Source organism: Ochotona princeps, chromosome 26, assembly GCF_030435755.1.
Source record: "Ochotona princeps isolate mOchPri1 chromosome 26, mOchPri1.hap1, whole genome shotgun sequence".
Classification (NCBI taxonomy): Eukaryota; Metazoa; Chordata; class Mammalia; order Lagomorpha; family Ochotonidae; genus Ochotona; species Ochotona princeps.
This window is the reverse complement of record NC_080857.1, coordinates 22,593,440-22,610,480: the sequence shown is the minus strand read 5'-3', so window position 1 is coordinate 22,610,480 and position 17,041 is coordinate 22,593,440. Positions and strand designations below refer to the sequence as shown.

At 48.8% G+C, this 17,041-nt stretch overlaps 1 protein-coding gene across 2 annotated transcripts in view; it reads right to left on the bottom strand.

Annotated features, from left to right (window-relative positions):
- The window catches only part of DCAF5 (DDB1 and CUL4 associated factor 5), a 72,446-nt gene extending 55,839 nt beyond the window's left edge, over nt 1-16,607 (bottom strand). The window contains exons 1-2 of one of the 2 annotated variants that reach the window (XM_058655565.1): nt 16,291-16,607; nt 3,007-3,150 (exon numbers count right to left, since the gene is read on the bottom strand). In XM_058655565.1, the coding sequence (XP_058511548.1) occupies nt 3,007-3,150; nt 16,291-16,504 (358 nt within the window). In that variant the 5' untranslated portion in view covers nt 16,505-16,607. The remainder of the gene's footprint in view (nt 1-3,006; nt 3,151-16,290) is intronic. The other variant, XM_058655566.1, reaches the window with a different exon arrangement.
- Nucleotides 16,608-17,041: the final 434 nt, after the last annotated feature.

Genomic DNA, 17,041 nt, shown 5'->3' with positions numbered 1-17,041 from the left:
AGGCCATGCTGGGCAAGGGGGCAGCACCTCTCAACAAAATGAGGGTCGGGTCTAGTGACAGGACAGGACAGGCCTGGCCTCTAAAACCCGTGAGTGTGCACAAGAGCCAGATGGGATGTGGGTGGGACTGGGTTAGCTAGCAGCAGAGGCCAGCATGCACAAAACTGGAGCTGGGAGCAGACATGTTAGAGTTATAGGGGAGTCGTCCCAACTAGGTTGCGGCACCTGCTGGTATGTGTGAGGCTGACTGGGCTAGGCTGGGCCACAGCATCCGTTGGTTCATGTGAGGTATGGGGCTGGGATAGAACTAACCAGGCAGCTGCATCTACCACACCAGTATGTGCACTGGCTGGTGCAGGTGAGAGACCAAACCTGACCATGCACTGTTGTGGCACACACAAAAGTCTGAAGTCACTCCAGACAAGGTTTCTTGGGGGACTCACCAACTGGACCGCTGGACCCAGACTCCCACCCATAAGGAAAAATCACAGGATATGTTGGATATGTTGTCAGGCCTTTAAGTGCGTGTATTGAGACTGGGCTTCCTCGAGTGCTGATGCCTGTGCAGGGGACAGCATGGCCAGATGCACGTAGGGGGACAGGAGAGCCAATTGAGGCCTACCGAGGACCTCAACTGCCTCGTCAGAGGACAGAAAGTAGAACAGGCAAGACTGTCCAGACTGTTCTCCTGGCTAAGCTTTGCAGCATGTTTTTGGGTGTGTGAATGTACTATGTCAGCCAACAGACCTTGGAAAGATTTCTCAACCTGGAACAACAAAACCAGCAACTTCTCAGAACTGTCAAAACCACTCAATTAACACCCTCAGAACACTCCTCCACATGGGAATAGCTAGGGCCTCATCACAGGACCCCACATCCCAGGGTGCTGATGTAGTTTGAGGGGCTAGCCCTGAGGACCTGAGGACAGTGGAAAGAAAAACTGAAACACCTGTCCCACCTACCTTCCTCGGTACCTGCCTTCCACGCCCTAAGCAGAGGCCCACAAGCCGTACAACCCTCTCAGTTCAAACAAAATCTACAGAAGCAATGAAAGGGAAGGAGGGGTGGTCTAACAACAGAAATCACACATCACTGCAGTTGTCAAGGCCAAAGTAATCAGCACAGAAAGGAAACAGAAACTTAAGGATGAACAAGAGAGGCTTTCAAGCGAGATGTGACAGGACTTGGTGACTGACTAGATAGATAAATGAAAGGCAGGTTAGAAGACAGCTCCAAGATCACTGTAAGGATGAACCATGTGAAACTGCCATTACTCTAGGCTGAAGATGATAATATGCAGACTCCTAAAGTTAACCCTAACGGTTTGGAAGAAAGTACTTTAAAAAGTTTGTGGAGGACCCAGCACAGTGGCCTAGCAGCTAAAGTCCTCACCTTGAACGCGCCAGGATCCCATAACGGTGCCGGTTCTAATCCCGGCAGCCCCGCTTCCCATCTAGCTCCCTCCTTGTAGCCTGGGAAAGCAGTCGAGGATAGCCTGAAACCTTGGGATCCTGCATCCGTGTGGGAGTCCTGGAAGAGCTCCTGGCTCATGGCTTTGGATCGGCGCAGCACTGGTCCTTGTGGTCACTTGGGGAATGAACTAGCAGACAGAACATCTTTCTCTGTCTCTCCTCTCTGTATATCTGACTTTGCAAAAAAAAAAAAAGTATATCATCAAAAAACAAGTTTGTGGAAAATGTAATTAAAAGATGTATTTTGGGGGCCTGGTGGCGTGGCCTAGCAGCTAAAGTCCTCACCTTGAACGCGCCAGGATCCCATATGGGCGCCCGTTCTAATCCCGGCAGCTCCACTTCCCATCCAGCTCCCTGCTTGTGGCCTGGGAAAGCAGTCGAGGACGGCCCAGAGCACTGGGACCCTGCATCCACGTGGGAGACCCGGAAGAGGTTCCTGGTTCCCGGCATCGGATCGGCATAGCACCGGCCATTGCGGCTCACTCGGGGAGTGAAACATCGGACGGAAGATCTTCCTCTCTGTCTCTCTTCCTCTCTGTATATCTGACTTTGTAATAAAAGTGAAATAAATCTTAAAAAAAAAAAAAATGTATTTTGGTACCAAAAGTTTATAAATGCAAGCATAGTCCACAGTATGCATCTTCTACAAACTTTCTGAAGACGACTCCCATAACAGTGAATAGCACTAAGTGAATCCAAAAGATGATGGGAAGAACTAATCCTCTTGGTTCTAGATAACTTTAGGAAAACAGGCAGCAACGTAGCGGGAAGATCTACAGCTCAGAGAGAAGGTGGGGGCTAGAAAGGTGGTGTCAGAAAAGGATGTGACTGATGAACATCGTTCCCAAACGGCTGGCTTCAACAAAGGTGGACTCTGTCAGCCAGTGGATTCTGAAGAGGTTTCACCGTGCTTGGAATGGCGAGACTGCCAGCAATTCAAAACAGCTGAACTATCGCAACCAGTGAGCAGTGCTCTCAGAGCATGTCCCACATCGGGGACCCTGGGATGGTTGCAAGGCTGGGTGTGGCTTCTCCCTTTGTCTCTCCCCTTCCCCCAGATACAGGAAGGAAAAAAAGAGAATGTGGAAACATTGGTCTTACCAATTTCCTGTAGCCCTTGACCCTTTGTGCCCTAATCAACTATGTAAAGACAATAAATAAAATAAAACGTTAACCAAAAAACAGAAGCCATCTAATAGGCTGTTAGCAATTTGAGTCACAAGGAAATAAAATAGAATTTTTAAAAATATAACCCAAGGGTGTATATCAACTAAAGCATTTTTTCAAGCTTGTGTATTAATTTATTTCTGTGTATTAGATTGTTATGTGAAAAGTCTTCAGACAGAGAGCAAGAGGAGGAACAGCAAGGACAGCCATGATACACATTTCTAAACTGCAGCAAAGCAGGGAAGACAACCGGGGGAAACCAGAAATGCTACAACTCAGGGGGATACAGGAAGAAAAACTTGGGGTTATTTTAGCATTCCTAAGAGTCCCAACCACTTTCCCAAAGTGGAATCTCCCTTCTTCTCACCTCCAGAGAACACTTTGGTGTTTCCACTGTTGAACGCCAGGCAAAAAATGTTGGAATGATGTTCCCCTTTCAGCTGGATGGGCTTGACCCTGGAGTGGATGGCTTGCTCCATGTGCCAAAGCAGAACCCGGCGGTCGTCTCCTCCTTGGGAGGGAGGAAGAATCTAGGTTAAGAGGCTGACAGTGCTGCAAGGCCGATGCTTGTATTAACCTTCAATCCCATCCTATCCACAGCTAAGTCTCCCTCAACCTGCCAAGACTCTGGGGAGGCAGAGACCCAGATCCCGCTTCCACTCTTCTCCAATATCTACTTGTTTATAAATTTTTTCATTTGCCACCTAGAATATTTTACCAAAGTCCTTTATTATGTCTGAGTTGTTTTCTGCTTACAACCAAAGAATCCTAAAGTAACATACCTTCAGATGTAAATCCCCAGCACAATCTCCTGGATGTGATCTCATCATCTACAGACACTATAACAAAGGACACCCAGGCAATCCCTTGCCTTTCACAGCAGCAGGGTCAAAGTTCAGCTCAGCTCTGCCCTGTTTATCTCTCCACAGGCTGAATTAAATGAACAACATTTTACTGCAGGAATCAGCTCCCAGCAATGAAAAGAAATAGCTTCTACAAATTTTTTATATTATTGGAAGACTTTAAAAAGTATGGATGGGGGGAAAGTCGGGCAGGAGGCACTGACTGTTAACAATGGAGAGCATATACCTCTAGCAACTATGATTCAAGAGAGGCAGAGCGGACTGCTGCTGTGGTGCCACAGGTACAGCTGCACCTGCAATGCCAGCATCCCCTATGGGCACCAGGTTATGTCCTGGGTAATCCACTTCCTATCCAACTTTCTGATAACGGCCTGTGAAAAGTTGGCCCCTATAACTCATGCAGAAGACCTGGATGGAGTTCCTTGCTCCTGGCTTAAGCCTGGCTCAGTCCTGGTGGTTGTGGCCATCTAGAGGGTGAACCAGAAGATAGCAAAAAAAAATTTTTCTGGGCCCGGCGGCGTGGCCTAGCGGCTAAAGTCCTTGCCTTGAAAGCCCGGGGATCCCATATGGGCGCCGGTTCTTATCCCAGCAGCTCCACTTCCCATCCAGCTCCCTGCTTGTGGCCTGGGAAAGCAGTAGAAGACGGCCCAAGGCATTGGGACACTGCACCCGCGTGGGAGACCCGGAAGAGGCTCCAGGTTCCTGGCTTCGGATCGGCGCGCACCGGCCATTGAGGCTCACTTGGGGAGTGAATCATCGGACGGAAGATCTTCCTCTCTGTCTCTCCTCCTCTGTGTATATCTGGCTGTAATAAAATGAATAAATCTTTAAAAAAAATTTTTTTTCTGCCTTTATTTCTCTGGAACTTTGTCATTCAACTAAAACAAATAGGGGCCAGCATCATGGCAACTGGTCAAGCTACCAGTTAAGCTTCTGTCTGTGACATAGGTATCCTTATGGGTGTCAGTTTGAGTTCTGGCTACTTGACTTCCAGTCCAGCTCCCTGCTCATGTGCCTGGAAAAGCAGTAGATGGTTCAAGTGCCTGCGCCTCTGCAAACAACTGCTATCCACTTTCAGGTCATTTTTATCACCTCAAACAACAAAAACTCCATGGAAATCATGTTTCTACTTTCTGTCTTTATCAACTGGACTGTTCAACTATGTGCAAAAAAGTTAATCTATGCAAAGACTTTAAATTTAATATTCAAAACAATGAAAACACAGGAAGCAATCCTAGATAACCTTGAGTGTGACAATAATTTTCTAGATACAACATGGATTACATGATTCATTAAAGAAATAACAGACAAGTTGGGCTTCGTCAAAATTACAAACTTCTGCTCTACAAAAAAATAGTATCAGGAGAATGAGGAGACAAGTTACAAAGTGGACAAAATCATTGTAAAAGATACATCTAATAAAGGACTATTGTCCAAAATATGCAAAATGTACAAGCACAGGCCCAACAAGCACTTTCATTCGGGGCGGGTGGGAATGTAAAACAGTACAGCCAATTTGGCAGTTTCATACTCTTAATATACAATATCCACCAATCATGCTCTTTGGCATTTACCCAAAAGAGCTAAAAACTTATTTCTACATAATGACTTGCAGATGAATATTTATAGCAGCTTAATTCATAACTGCCAAAACTTGGAAACAAACAAGATGTCCTTCAGAAATATGATTGTTCAATGTTTAAAAAAAAAAAAAGAAATGGGGCCTGGCGCAGAGGCCTAGAGGCTAAAGTCCTCGCCTTGAACGTGCCAGGATCCCATATGGGCGCAGGAAAGCAGTGGAGGACAGCCCAAGTGAACTAGGCTTCGATGCCCATTGACATGTATGAGAGCTAAATGGGATGTGGGACAGACTGAACAAGTCTGCTGTACATACTGGCAAGCATGGGAACCAGGGTAGCGGACCGGCCTGGTGGGGGTTAGGGGGAGTCGCCCCGACTAGACTGCAGCTCCCACTGCTTTGCGTGAGGTCCGAGTATGAAGTGGGCAGGATTAGGCTAGACTGTAACACCTGTCGGTACTCATGGAAGACAGTCCTGGAAACAGAACTGACCCAGCAATTGCAATGACCAGCATGTGCATAAGCTGACTGGGGAGATGGACGGTGCCAGACCCTGTACTGGCAAGCACACACAAGAATCAGGTCTAGGATCACCTCAGACGAAGTTTCTCTGGGGATCCCTCCAACTGAACTGCTGATCTCAGAACCCCAACCATGAAGAGACTATGTCAGCCAGTGGATTCTGAAGAGATTTCATCGTGCTTGGAATGGCAAGATTGGCAGCAATTCAAAACTGATGAACTATCAAAACTGCTTGAGCAGGACCCTTGGATCATGTCCCACATCAGGGACCTGGGATGGGTGGGAGGCTGGGTGGGGCTTCTCCCTTTGTTTCTTCCCTTACTCCAGATACAGAGGAGAAAAAAATGAAATTAGTGTGGAAACAATGGTCTTACCCACTTTCCTGTAGCCCTTGACCCTTTGCACCCTAATCAACTATGTAATATTATCAAAATAAAAATATATTTTAAAAAAATTACATGAGAATGGAAAGGAATAAGCAGTCAAGTGCAAGGGCAGGGAGGTGCAGAGAGATGAGAAGATGTGCGACCTGCCCTTCACCAAAGGAGGGACCACAGGCACTGACCTCTGTGGACACCCTGTCTATACCCACCATCTGTCTTTTGAAGTTGAATCCACTTATCTACCTATTAACTCATTTCTTCATTAGGTAACTAGGACAGAAACATTCCACAACATGTAAGAAATTGTACAGCCAATAAGTCACTCACTTAAAAAAACTACAATTCCTGAAATCCCGGGGCTTCTATAACTTGAGAGAAGCAATATTCACTCCAGAGGCATGCTGGTGCTGCACGGACCTGCCACACAACTAAGCCTGTAGAAAATACGTAACATTGCCAGCCAACCCATTTTAGGTTAATAACTCCTCAGAGGAAAGAAAAAAGCTACTGAATAGAAAAACTTTCCTCAAAATGCCTTTCTTCAAAATCAACATTTCAGAGCAATAATTCAAAGGAAGATTTTAAGATCTTATATGTTGTTATTTGAAAAGAATTTTACAGAGAAAAAGATCTTGTATTCACTGGTCCACTTCCCAAATGGCTGTTAACAACCGCCACTGGACTGATAAAAAGTCAGGAGCCAAGAGCTTCTTCCACGTCTCAAACAGAAGTGCAGGAGCCCAAGGACTTGAGCCATCCTTTGTCATTTTCCCGGGCCACAGGCAGGGAGCCAGATGGGAAGTGGAATAGTTGGGACATCAATTGGTACTTTACCTGTTACACCACTACGCTGGCACAGATCACAGGAAGACTTCTAAAACAAATAGCAATGCTCTCCTACTCCACCTCCCGTAGGGGGTCGGTGCAGTGGCATAGCAGGCTAAGTGTCCATTAGCCCAACTCTACTTATTGAGTCAATTTGGGGGAGTCAATTAGCAGATGGAAGATCTACCTCATTCTCTCAGTAACTCTGTTTTTCCAATAAAAATAAATCTAAAAAGAAAAAAAAAAAAAAACAAGATGGCAGCACTGTGGTTCAACAAGTTACTCCTCCACCTACGAGTGTGGGCATCTCATATAGGCCCCAAGTTCATATCCCAGCAACAAAGGATGGCCCAATGCCTTGGGACCCCGCACCCACATGTGAGATTTGGAAGAGTATCCTGGCTCCCAGCTAGAGATCAGCTCAGCTTTGGCCACTGCAGCCATTTGGAGAATGAGTCAGTGGATGGAAGATCTTCTGTATCTTTCCTTCTCTCTGTATATCTGTGTTTCAACTCAAAATAAATAAATCTTTAAAACACACACACAAATAAATAAATAAATAACAATGAGGGAGTGTGCTATGACCAGAGTAAGCTGCTGGCACAGTGCCAGCATCCCACAGGAGCACAGGTTTGAGTCCCAGCTGTCCCACTTTTGATCCAGCTCTCTGCTGACTGTCTGAAAGCAACAGAAGAGGGCCCAAGTATTTATAAGACTGCTTAAGCTCCTGACTGCTGGCTTCAACCCAGCCTAGCTCCAGCCACTGATGCACGAAACTGGATCATTAGGGATTCCAAGTGGCGCTCTAATTTGGGACACCAGTATCCCAAGTGCTGGTCACAATCCACTGTGCCCCAGTGCAGTCCCACAAACTCTTTCAAGAAGGAAAAGAGTGCTAACAACGTCATGAAGACAACAGCAAATGTTGGATAGTCATAAATACACCAGATACACCATCACCATCCATAGGCAGAGAACTTGCATCACATCACCTCTGCAGCCTTGTTACAAGGTAATCTTTGCTCATCTCATCAGGCTGCGGGGCCCAGGCACAGGCAGAAGGGAACATGGCCATCAGCCTTCCCGCCAACATGCTCCCCACCACCTGGATGCACTACAGCCCTGTCCACCTCCTGAGATTGCATCCTCTTCTTGCTTCCTACACACCCCAGGCCTGAGAAATGTAACTTTCAGTTTTAAACTGGCCCTGAAGGTAAAACAGTGTAAAACATAATATAGGGCCTGGCACCGTAACTAGTGGTTAAACTCCTCACTCTGAATGCACCAGGATCCTATATAGGTACTGGTTCATATCCCGGCTGCTCCACTTCCCTCCCAGCTTCCTGCTTCTGGCCTGGGAAAGCAGTCGAGGACAGTGTAAGTCTTGGAACCCTGTACCTGTGTGGGAGACCTAGAAGAAGCTCCTGGCTCTGGATCAGCTCAGCTCTGGCCACCGTGGCCACTTGGGGAATGATCTAGCAGATGGAAGATCCTTCTGTCTCTCCTCTCTGTAAATCTGCTTTTCCACGAAGGCCGTGTCTGTTCTCTAAGCCACAGATCCCAACACTCATCCATCACTGTCCTTTCTCGGTTCTTCAGCACTTAGTTATGACAACCAACAGAACCTTCGAATCCCCTAGCCTTTCTAGAAAACAGGTAACACTATGTTCCAAAGGACAAACAAGACCTACCAAGCACTTAGCAGAGCGCCTGGCACACGATCCATCTTGAATAATTGTAGAAGAGTAATTCCTATGGCACGTATAATGTGTTCTCAACAAATACTTTGATTGGATAAACATACTTAGGTAGAACACATAACTTTATTTACAACAAAACACAGATATGATTTATCATTTAAGAGTAGCAACTGGACTTAAATACATACTCCAGAAATTCTATTATTCAACTTCCAGTTCTTCAAGAGATCCAAAAAAGAAAAGACGTACCCATTTAGAAACAAAAAATAGAGACAAAGAGGCAGTTTGAGAAACTCCTCTGGCCTGGGAGCAATGAGCCCTGCTGAGTGCCCTGCTTGCCAAAGGCTACGCAGAACAAGTCACCTTCAAGGTCTGCTCCCTTTCCCAAAAAAGAAACATCCTCCCCTCTTCTATCAGAAAAGATACAAAGGCTTACATAACACAACGTTCCCTCCAGCTTCTTGTCAGTCTTGATCTCATTTTCAGTTATGCCATATCCACATAGCGCCTTTACCATCATTCTTTAAATTGCGTTTCTAGGGCCCGGCGGTGTCCTAGTGGCTAAAGTCCTCGTCTTGAACGTACCGGGATCCCATATGGGCGCCAGTTCTAATCCTGGCGGTTCCACTTCCCATCCAGCTCCCTGCTTGTGGCCTGGAAAAGCAGTCGAGGACGGCCCAATGTATCGGGACCCTCCATCCACGTGGGAGACCTGTAAGAAGTTCCTGGCTCCTGGCTTTAGATTGGCACAGCACCGGCCGTTGTGGCCAATTAGGGAGTGAATCGTTGGATGGAAGATCGTCTGTCTCTCCTCTTCTCAGTATATCTGACTTTCCAATAAAAATAAAATAAATCTTTAAAAAAATAAATTGCCTTTGTAGAGGGACTCCAGCATCACATAAGCTCTAGTTTGACTTCCAGCTGCCCTGCTTCCAATCCAACAGCCCACTAACAGACCTCGGAAAGAGGAAGACGATGACCTAAGTACTTCACCCCAGCCACCCATGTGAGAGAAATGCAGGGAGTTCCAGTCTGCCGGCTTCGACCTGCCCCAGCCCTGGCCACTGCGATCATTTATGGAGTGAAACCACAAACGGAAGTCATCACTCGCTCTCCCTCTTTAACTCTGCCTTTCAAAAAGATCTTTACACTGCCTTTCTAACTCTGCCTTCAAATAAATAAATAAATCTTTAAATTGCCTTTTTTAAAAAAAAAGATTTATTGATTTTTATTGTAAAGGCGGATATACATAGAGGAGGAGAGCAGAGAGGAAGATCTTCCATCTGAAAATTCACTCCCCAGGTGACCATAATGGCCAGACCTGCACCAATCCGAATACAGGAGCCCACAGTACGTTAGGTGCTAGGCGACCACACCGGGCCCTAAATCGCTCTTTTAAAACCTCCAGGGTCCTGATTCCAGAAGGGCACAGTTCAGCCATTGTGTCTACTTGGGGAGTGAAACAACAGAGGAATATCTTGCTCTCTGTCTCTCCTCTTCTCTATATATCTGATTTTCAAATAAAAATAAAATCAATCATAAAAAAACAACCTCTCCTTAAGTAACAATTCCGTTAAAGCTTTTATCCAGGCCCAGCACAGTAGCCTAGCAGCTAAAGTTCTCATCTTGAACGCACCAGGATCCCATATGGGCACCAGTTCTAATCCCAGCTGCTTCACTTCGCATCCAGCTCCTTGCTTGTGGCCTGGGAAAGCAGTCGAGGATGGCCCAGAGCCTTGGCACACTGCACCCGCGTGGGAGATCCAGAAGAGCTCCTGGCTCCTGGCTTTGGATCAGCACAGCACTGGCCGTTGCGGTCACTTGGGGAGCGAATCATCGGACATAAGTTATTTCTCTCTGTCTCTCCTCCTTTGTATATATCTGACTTTGCAATAAAAACAAATCTTTAAAAAAAAAAAAAGATTTCATGGGCCCGGCGGCGTGGCCTAGCGGCTAAAGTCCTCACCTTAAATGCCCCGGGATCCCATATGGGTGCCGGTTCTAATCCCAGCAGCTCTACTTCCCATCCAGCTCCCTGCCTGTGGCTGGGAAAGCAATGGAGAACGGTCCAAATCCTTGGGTCCCTGCACCCACGTGGGAGACGTGGCAGACCCAGAAGAGGCTCCTGGCTTTGGATTGGTGCCACTCCAACTGTAGCAGCCTCTTGGGGAGTGAATCTACAGATGGAAGATCTTCCTCTCTGTATATCTGACTTTCCAATAAATTAAAAATAAAATCTAAAGAAAAAAAAAAGTTAATGCCTTTCCAGCAACAGCTTATCAGTATGTTTTGGAATTTCAAAGAAAAAAGCTCAAGAGTCAATCTGCTCAGCACCTCGAGGAAAGGCATGTTCTGTGAAAACTTTTCAGAAATCTGCCCCCCACCAGCCACATTTCTCCTGATAGTGCTAGTAGACAACCCCCCCCCACAAAAAAACCTGAAATCTGTAAAATGTCATATAACCAATGACTGGGCAACAGGAACTGACCATTGACTAATAGGTCAAATTAGCCATAGTTAAAATCATTGCTATTATTTCATGCTTAAAAATAAACTGTGATGACAATACTGTGGGTGATCTTACAAATCAGCTCACCTCCTTGACTGCTCCTGTGGAACTGAAAGCCCCCACCACCTAAACATTTCTCCTGAGGTCCAGGAAAACAATAATTGCACTGGCTGCGCCAGTGGCAACCAGTGCCAAGGCAGGGTGAGGTAGGGCCCTGTGATAAACGTTTACTAGTGCCACTTCCTTCAGTCCTCACAACTCGGCGAGGTATGACTGTAACCCGGGAAAGTTACCTCAGTGATCACTCAGCTGACTGCTACCATCCTGGCTGTCTGACTTCAGTGTTCATATTCACAATCTCTCTATAAATCCTCCTAATGATCAATAAGGTCAGAGGCCCAAGTGAAACACAGACTAAACATTTAATCCCGACAGTAAACAGTATGACCGACTTTTAAATATCTTTCCCCATGCAGTTGCTGATGCCACTGAAAAATTCCTGAACTTACTTTTTCTACGTTTAGTTTATAAGCACAAAGAGACCTTAGGGTCCAGCAGAGTAGCCTAGTGGCTAAATCCTCACCTTGCATAGACCAGGATCCCTGGGCCTGTTCGTGGCCCAGCTGCTCCACTTCCCTTCCAGCTCCCTTGCTTGTGGCCTAGGAAAGCAGACTAGGACAGCCCACAAACCTTGGAACCCTGCACCCACATGGGAGACCTTAAAGAAGTTCCTGGCTCCTGGCTCCGGATCAATACCGCTCTGGCCACTGCAGCCACTTGGGGAGTGAACCAGTGTGTGGAAGATCTCTCTCTCCTTTTCTCTATAAATCTGCCTTTCCAATAACAATCAATCTTTAAAAAAGAGAGACCATCCTCTGTAGGAGGACATTGTGACCGTAAGTCAGCGACTGTAGTCAGGGAGCACAGGATTACAGTTGATGGGACAATATTTGTATGATAAACAACTCAATGGATGTCTTGTGTGTGACTGATTGGATATCCTTTGCATGAGAACAACTGTATGGCTACCTTTCGTATACCTGATGAGATATCATTTGTATAAGAACAGTTGAGTGGGAAGTAATATACAAGGCAAAAGGACTTCCAAACTAAGGCATAGAAACAGTTGATGGTTCTGTTGATGAACTAAGTATCTCTACCCTAATCCTGTATGACCCTCAGCATATAAAGTCTGTTGCCCCTAATAAATTTTGGCTATTGATCATCAGTCAGTAGTCCAAGCGTGTTATTATTGGCTCCGTGCACCAAGTCCATCGCTGACAGCAACAATCGTCTTGCCATAATTCTAAACTTAAGTTTTAAACTTCAATTCAGGGCAAATATAGCAACTCTCAGAGAGCTCAATCTCTCCTATTTACTGCTAAGATGTCTGTTTGCACAAACCCTTTACAAGATAAAGGCGGAGTTACAGTCCAGGTCAGACACACACAGAGCTGCACTGTGATCAGTCTTCCAGGCAGGTTCCACAGACATGTTTATCTTCTTCACAAACAAGGCGGCAAACACAAATGAGCCCACTCAAGGGAAAAGGGAAACAAGAGACAGTGAACACAGTGCAAAGTATTAGATGCAGCCAAAACCTAAAATGTAAAGCCAGGACAGTTCCAACCGCGTACAGTAACTCAGTCTCCTTGCTGCTGTCAGATCTCTCATGCACAGCACACCAACAGCCCCCAGCCCTCACAGGATTCACCCCGAGAATCCTCATTAACAAGACCATCCTCACCATGCATGAGCTGGTCTCTGTAATGACCACTCAGAGCCAGGTGGTTTAGTGCTCGCACATATAACATGTCATCAACCCTTCACCACCATCCTGTGAGGGAACTGAGGCAATATGTTATGCTACATGTACAGATGAGTGAAGGGATTTACCTAAACTCACACAATGTGTGATGGGTGTAGCCTCCAGCGCCAGTCAAGGAATGCCAACCCAGGGTTTTCCACACCTCAGTCAGAGTACCTATTCGTCCCATACCAAAATGTCTTCACCATTTGCACAGCCTATTCCCAAAACTATCACGAACAAACGCCAGCTATGAATGACACCGGGTGTCCTGAGCACAAAACAGCATTTTCTCTGAGAGGCCTCCGACCTATACTTTGCCTAAAGCACTGCTCACAACAGCCTGCAGGAAGGCAACGCAATTCCTAAAGTGTTCCTCCACAAGCAGCAAGGCTTAGCAACCTGGCCTGGGTCACACCTTAAACACATAGCACAAAATGTGTCTGCTGTCACCCACTGCTTTGTATGGCAGAACAGGGAGGCCAAAGAAAAGCCTTTTTTGGGTTAAAATAAATTTTAAGGTTGTAAGATCGTCCAACAAGCTTTGTGCCACTTGTTGGTGTCACGCTCACTTCCCAGCATAGCACCTTCTTCCTGACTTTCTCTGGGTTACCCTTAACATCAGGTGGTCCGCTATGCCCTGGACAAAGAGCTGGAGCGTTAAAGGAAAACCAATCCATCTTCAGCAGCAGCACTACACACAGCCATGGGGATTATGTAAACATTATTTTAGCCCTGGGTCTAGATTAATTTTATCAAATAGGATGTGTCAGTTACAAGAAATGTGATCCTGCTGAAACAATTACGAAATGAAAATAATGAATCAGCTATGAACAGTCTATCATTTTAATCACTACTCTCTTAAGGGCTCTAACCAGTCCAGACAAGATACACAAACAATATGCATAAAAGTCATCTCACTGGCACCCCATCCCATTAGGGCAGGTATTATTGTGTATGATTAAGGATAGATAGCTAAAGTCTCAAAATACTTACCTGCCCCTCCCTCGGATTTTAATGTTAATGAGGGACTGGGACAGATAAGATAATTAAAGGATTTCCCAGAAAAAAATTTTTAATTAACTTTAACAAATTAAGGTGCTTTGAGACTCCCAAAAGGGGGTGGGTTCCTTATCTGAAGCAAACAGGAGGAACTCTGCTGAGGTTCACACAAGCTGTACTCAGGATGGCAGGTGCATTCTAACCAAAACTCAGCATTAAAGGAACAAGAACAATCAGGTCTAAATGAGCCAAACTGGAGGGGCCAGTTTAAAAAAAAAAAATCCTGCTAGAAGGCATAAGCAGATAAAAAGCAAAGAGGAAGAATTGAAATGGGAGTGTGAGGGCAGGAGGAGGAACAGCAGGGGCCAAAAAAGCCTGAAACCCAGGAAATACGATGGAGACTCTGGCGGCAAGGTCAGGAAATGAACTGGCAGACGCGGAGGTCTGTCACAGTAAGGACAGGGCCCTCCTCTTCCACAAGCTCAGACCGGCAAAGCTGACACACGGGGGAAGGTCCCGATAGAAATACAGCGGCGCTAACCAGTAGGGAGGGGAGTGATATATATTTTATAATTTTGTTAGTGCTTTCTAAACTGCATTAACTTTAAGTAGGTGAGTCTCGTAGAGTATGTAAATAGTATTTCCACAAAGCTGTTGCTACAATGTGTTAACCCAGGCATTCAGGATTAACTCAGTTGTCTGTAAGGCACCGACTCAGTGGTTAGCTTTTGGGGTCTGAGAACACTCCTGTAGGAATCTATCCTTTTAAGAGGAAGTCGGCAGCATTTTGAGAATAGAAGAAGTAGGAGAGGAAAACTGGCAACTCTGATTTGGAAAGGTCTTCCCCCACTTTTGCCCTTGACAGTTATTGTATAAAACATCATCGAGGAAGCTTCCGTTTGGGATGTGCCTTGAATAGGTGTGATCGGGTCCCCTCAGGGGATGATCACAGATACTCCGGTCAACACTGGAGAAACTCCAGGAGGTTTATCAAGAAACCATCACAAGTCCCGTCTCTGCTACCCGCCCCCATGGGACTGTACACCCCATGTCACTTCCGACTGCAACTCGCGAAAACGGATGCTATTGCCATGATCCCAGAAGTTTCTGGCGAATTGCCCACTGACGCAAACTAGAAAGCCATTCGAGGGCCAACCTGGGGGAAGCCAGGCGCCACGTCCAGCGCTGCTCTCCCCAAGCCCCCCCCCAACCTCAGACCTTCCAATACAGGAAGGGATCGAGACCCCTCACCCCCATAAGACGGGCGGATACCGCAGACCACCCGACCACCCGTCTGCACAGGGTCGGGATTGGGGAAGATGCCGCCCCCCCCCCCCCCAGCCCTGCAAACCTCCATCCCCTCTCCCGCTCCGCCCTTCGCCTAGGGCCGGCGACCCCAGGGAGCACTCCCTCCCGCCGGGCGCACCTCCTCCCCCGGGGCAGCTGTCGCCGCCGCCCGACCGGTCGGCCGGGGCCTCCCCGGGAGCAATAGGCTATCGATTCAGCGGCCTGTCGCTAGGAGCCCCGGGAGAGCGAGGCCTACACCACCCGGCCGGAGCCCCGGCCTCGATTTCGCCACTTTCCCCATACCGGAGGGGAAGCCGGGGGGCAAGCCGACTGGGTTGGGAAGGAGGGAAGAGAGGGAGACACGGAGACCACCTGCAACGGCAGCCGCGGGGAAAACGAGTCCGGGAGCCTAGCTCCCACCAACAAGTCCCCCGGGGGTCGCCCACCGAGCCCCTGCCGCGCAAGTTGCGCATTCAAGTTCAGACGGTGTCTCTCTGCCCTCAAGCCCCCAGCCGCTCCCTAACCCAAAATAAAAACAAGGGGCGGAAGAGGCCGCCGCCGCAGGAGAGGATCTGGGCCCTTCCCAGCGGCCGAGGGGGCAGGTCCCCTCGCCTCCGCTGACCCCGCCAAGCCCCTTGGGGTCGCGGCCTCCCCGGCCCTGGGGCGTCCGGCTCCATGTCAGCACCCACAGCCCCTTCTCCAAGACACGGGCGGCCGGGACTCCAGCTCCCCTCCTTGCTTCAGGCGGGCCTCCGAATCCCCAAATTTGCCCCCCCCCCGCACCTTTTAAAGTATACGGAGGAAGAGTTTGCCATCAAACTTTGTCAAGCGGTAACCTCGCCCCCTCCCCGACCCACACTTCCAGGGCCTTTGCTCCAAACAGAGCTCACTTTGCTCTTGGGATGTAGTGAATTAGGGACCTGTCAACCATTTTAGGTCTCTTTTTTTTTCTACGGAAGACATCCTCTTCTTCCCCTCCCGCCCGCCCTCCCTCCCCCTGCAATGGTCTTAATTTGACACCAAACCTTCCCACCGCAGAGAAAGGGGGTGGGGTGGGGTTGACAAGGAAGAAGGGGGGACGGAGGGCAGGAGGGGGTGGCGAGGGGAGAGCGAAGGGGGTGGCGGGAGAGGCTGGAAGGGGGACCGGGAGGTGCGGGGAAGGGGGTTGATTTACCTGAGACCAGCCACTGGCCTCCATTGTTGGAGAATTCAATGGCATTGACACAGCCGAAGTGGCCCAGGAGGTCCTTCTTGTAGAGGTTTCTGCAGCCCCGCAGGCGTCTCCTCTGAAAGTCCTGAGTGAGCAGGGGGTCCCCATGCAAGCCCCGCTGGGACAAGAAGCCCACCACTGACCTCATGCTGCCCCCCAGGCCAGCTCTCCTCTTCATGCTGGAACCGCCGCCGCCGCCGCCGCCGCCGCTCGCGCCGCCGCCCCTCCCTCGGCCTCCCGCGCGGCAGCCGTCCGCTCGCTCTCCCCCCCGCGCCCGGCCCTGCCCCCAGCGCTGCGATCCGGATGGTTCTTCAACCAGCCATGGCAGCCCGAGCGAGATGTGCAGACACTCGGTGGCGTTCGCGGCTTCCTCACGGCCGCCGGCCTGCCAGCCTCCCTCCCCTTCCCTGCGAAGCTCCTCCCCTCGGCTTCTCCGCCTCCTCCTCCTCCTCCTCCCTCAGCAGCTGATCCTCAGCTGCGGTCGCGCTCCGGCGATGCGCGGCCCTGGCGCCGGCGGCGGCGGCGGCGACGGGGACCGGGAGGACGCGGGCGGCGGCGGCGGCGCGGGCGGCGGCCCTTCCCCCACGGCGGGGGGCCGGCCGGAAGAACGCGGGCGGCTGCTTGGAGACCGCGGGCGGCGGTGGCTGCGCCTTCCTCTTGGCTGCTCCTTCGCGCGCCGGGAGTTGAGTGGCGCTTGGGCGGAGGCCCCCGCAAG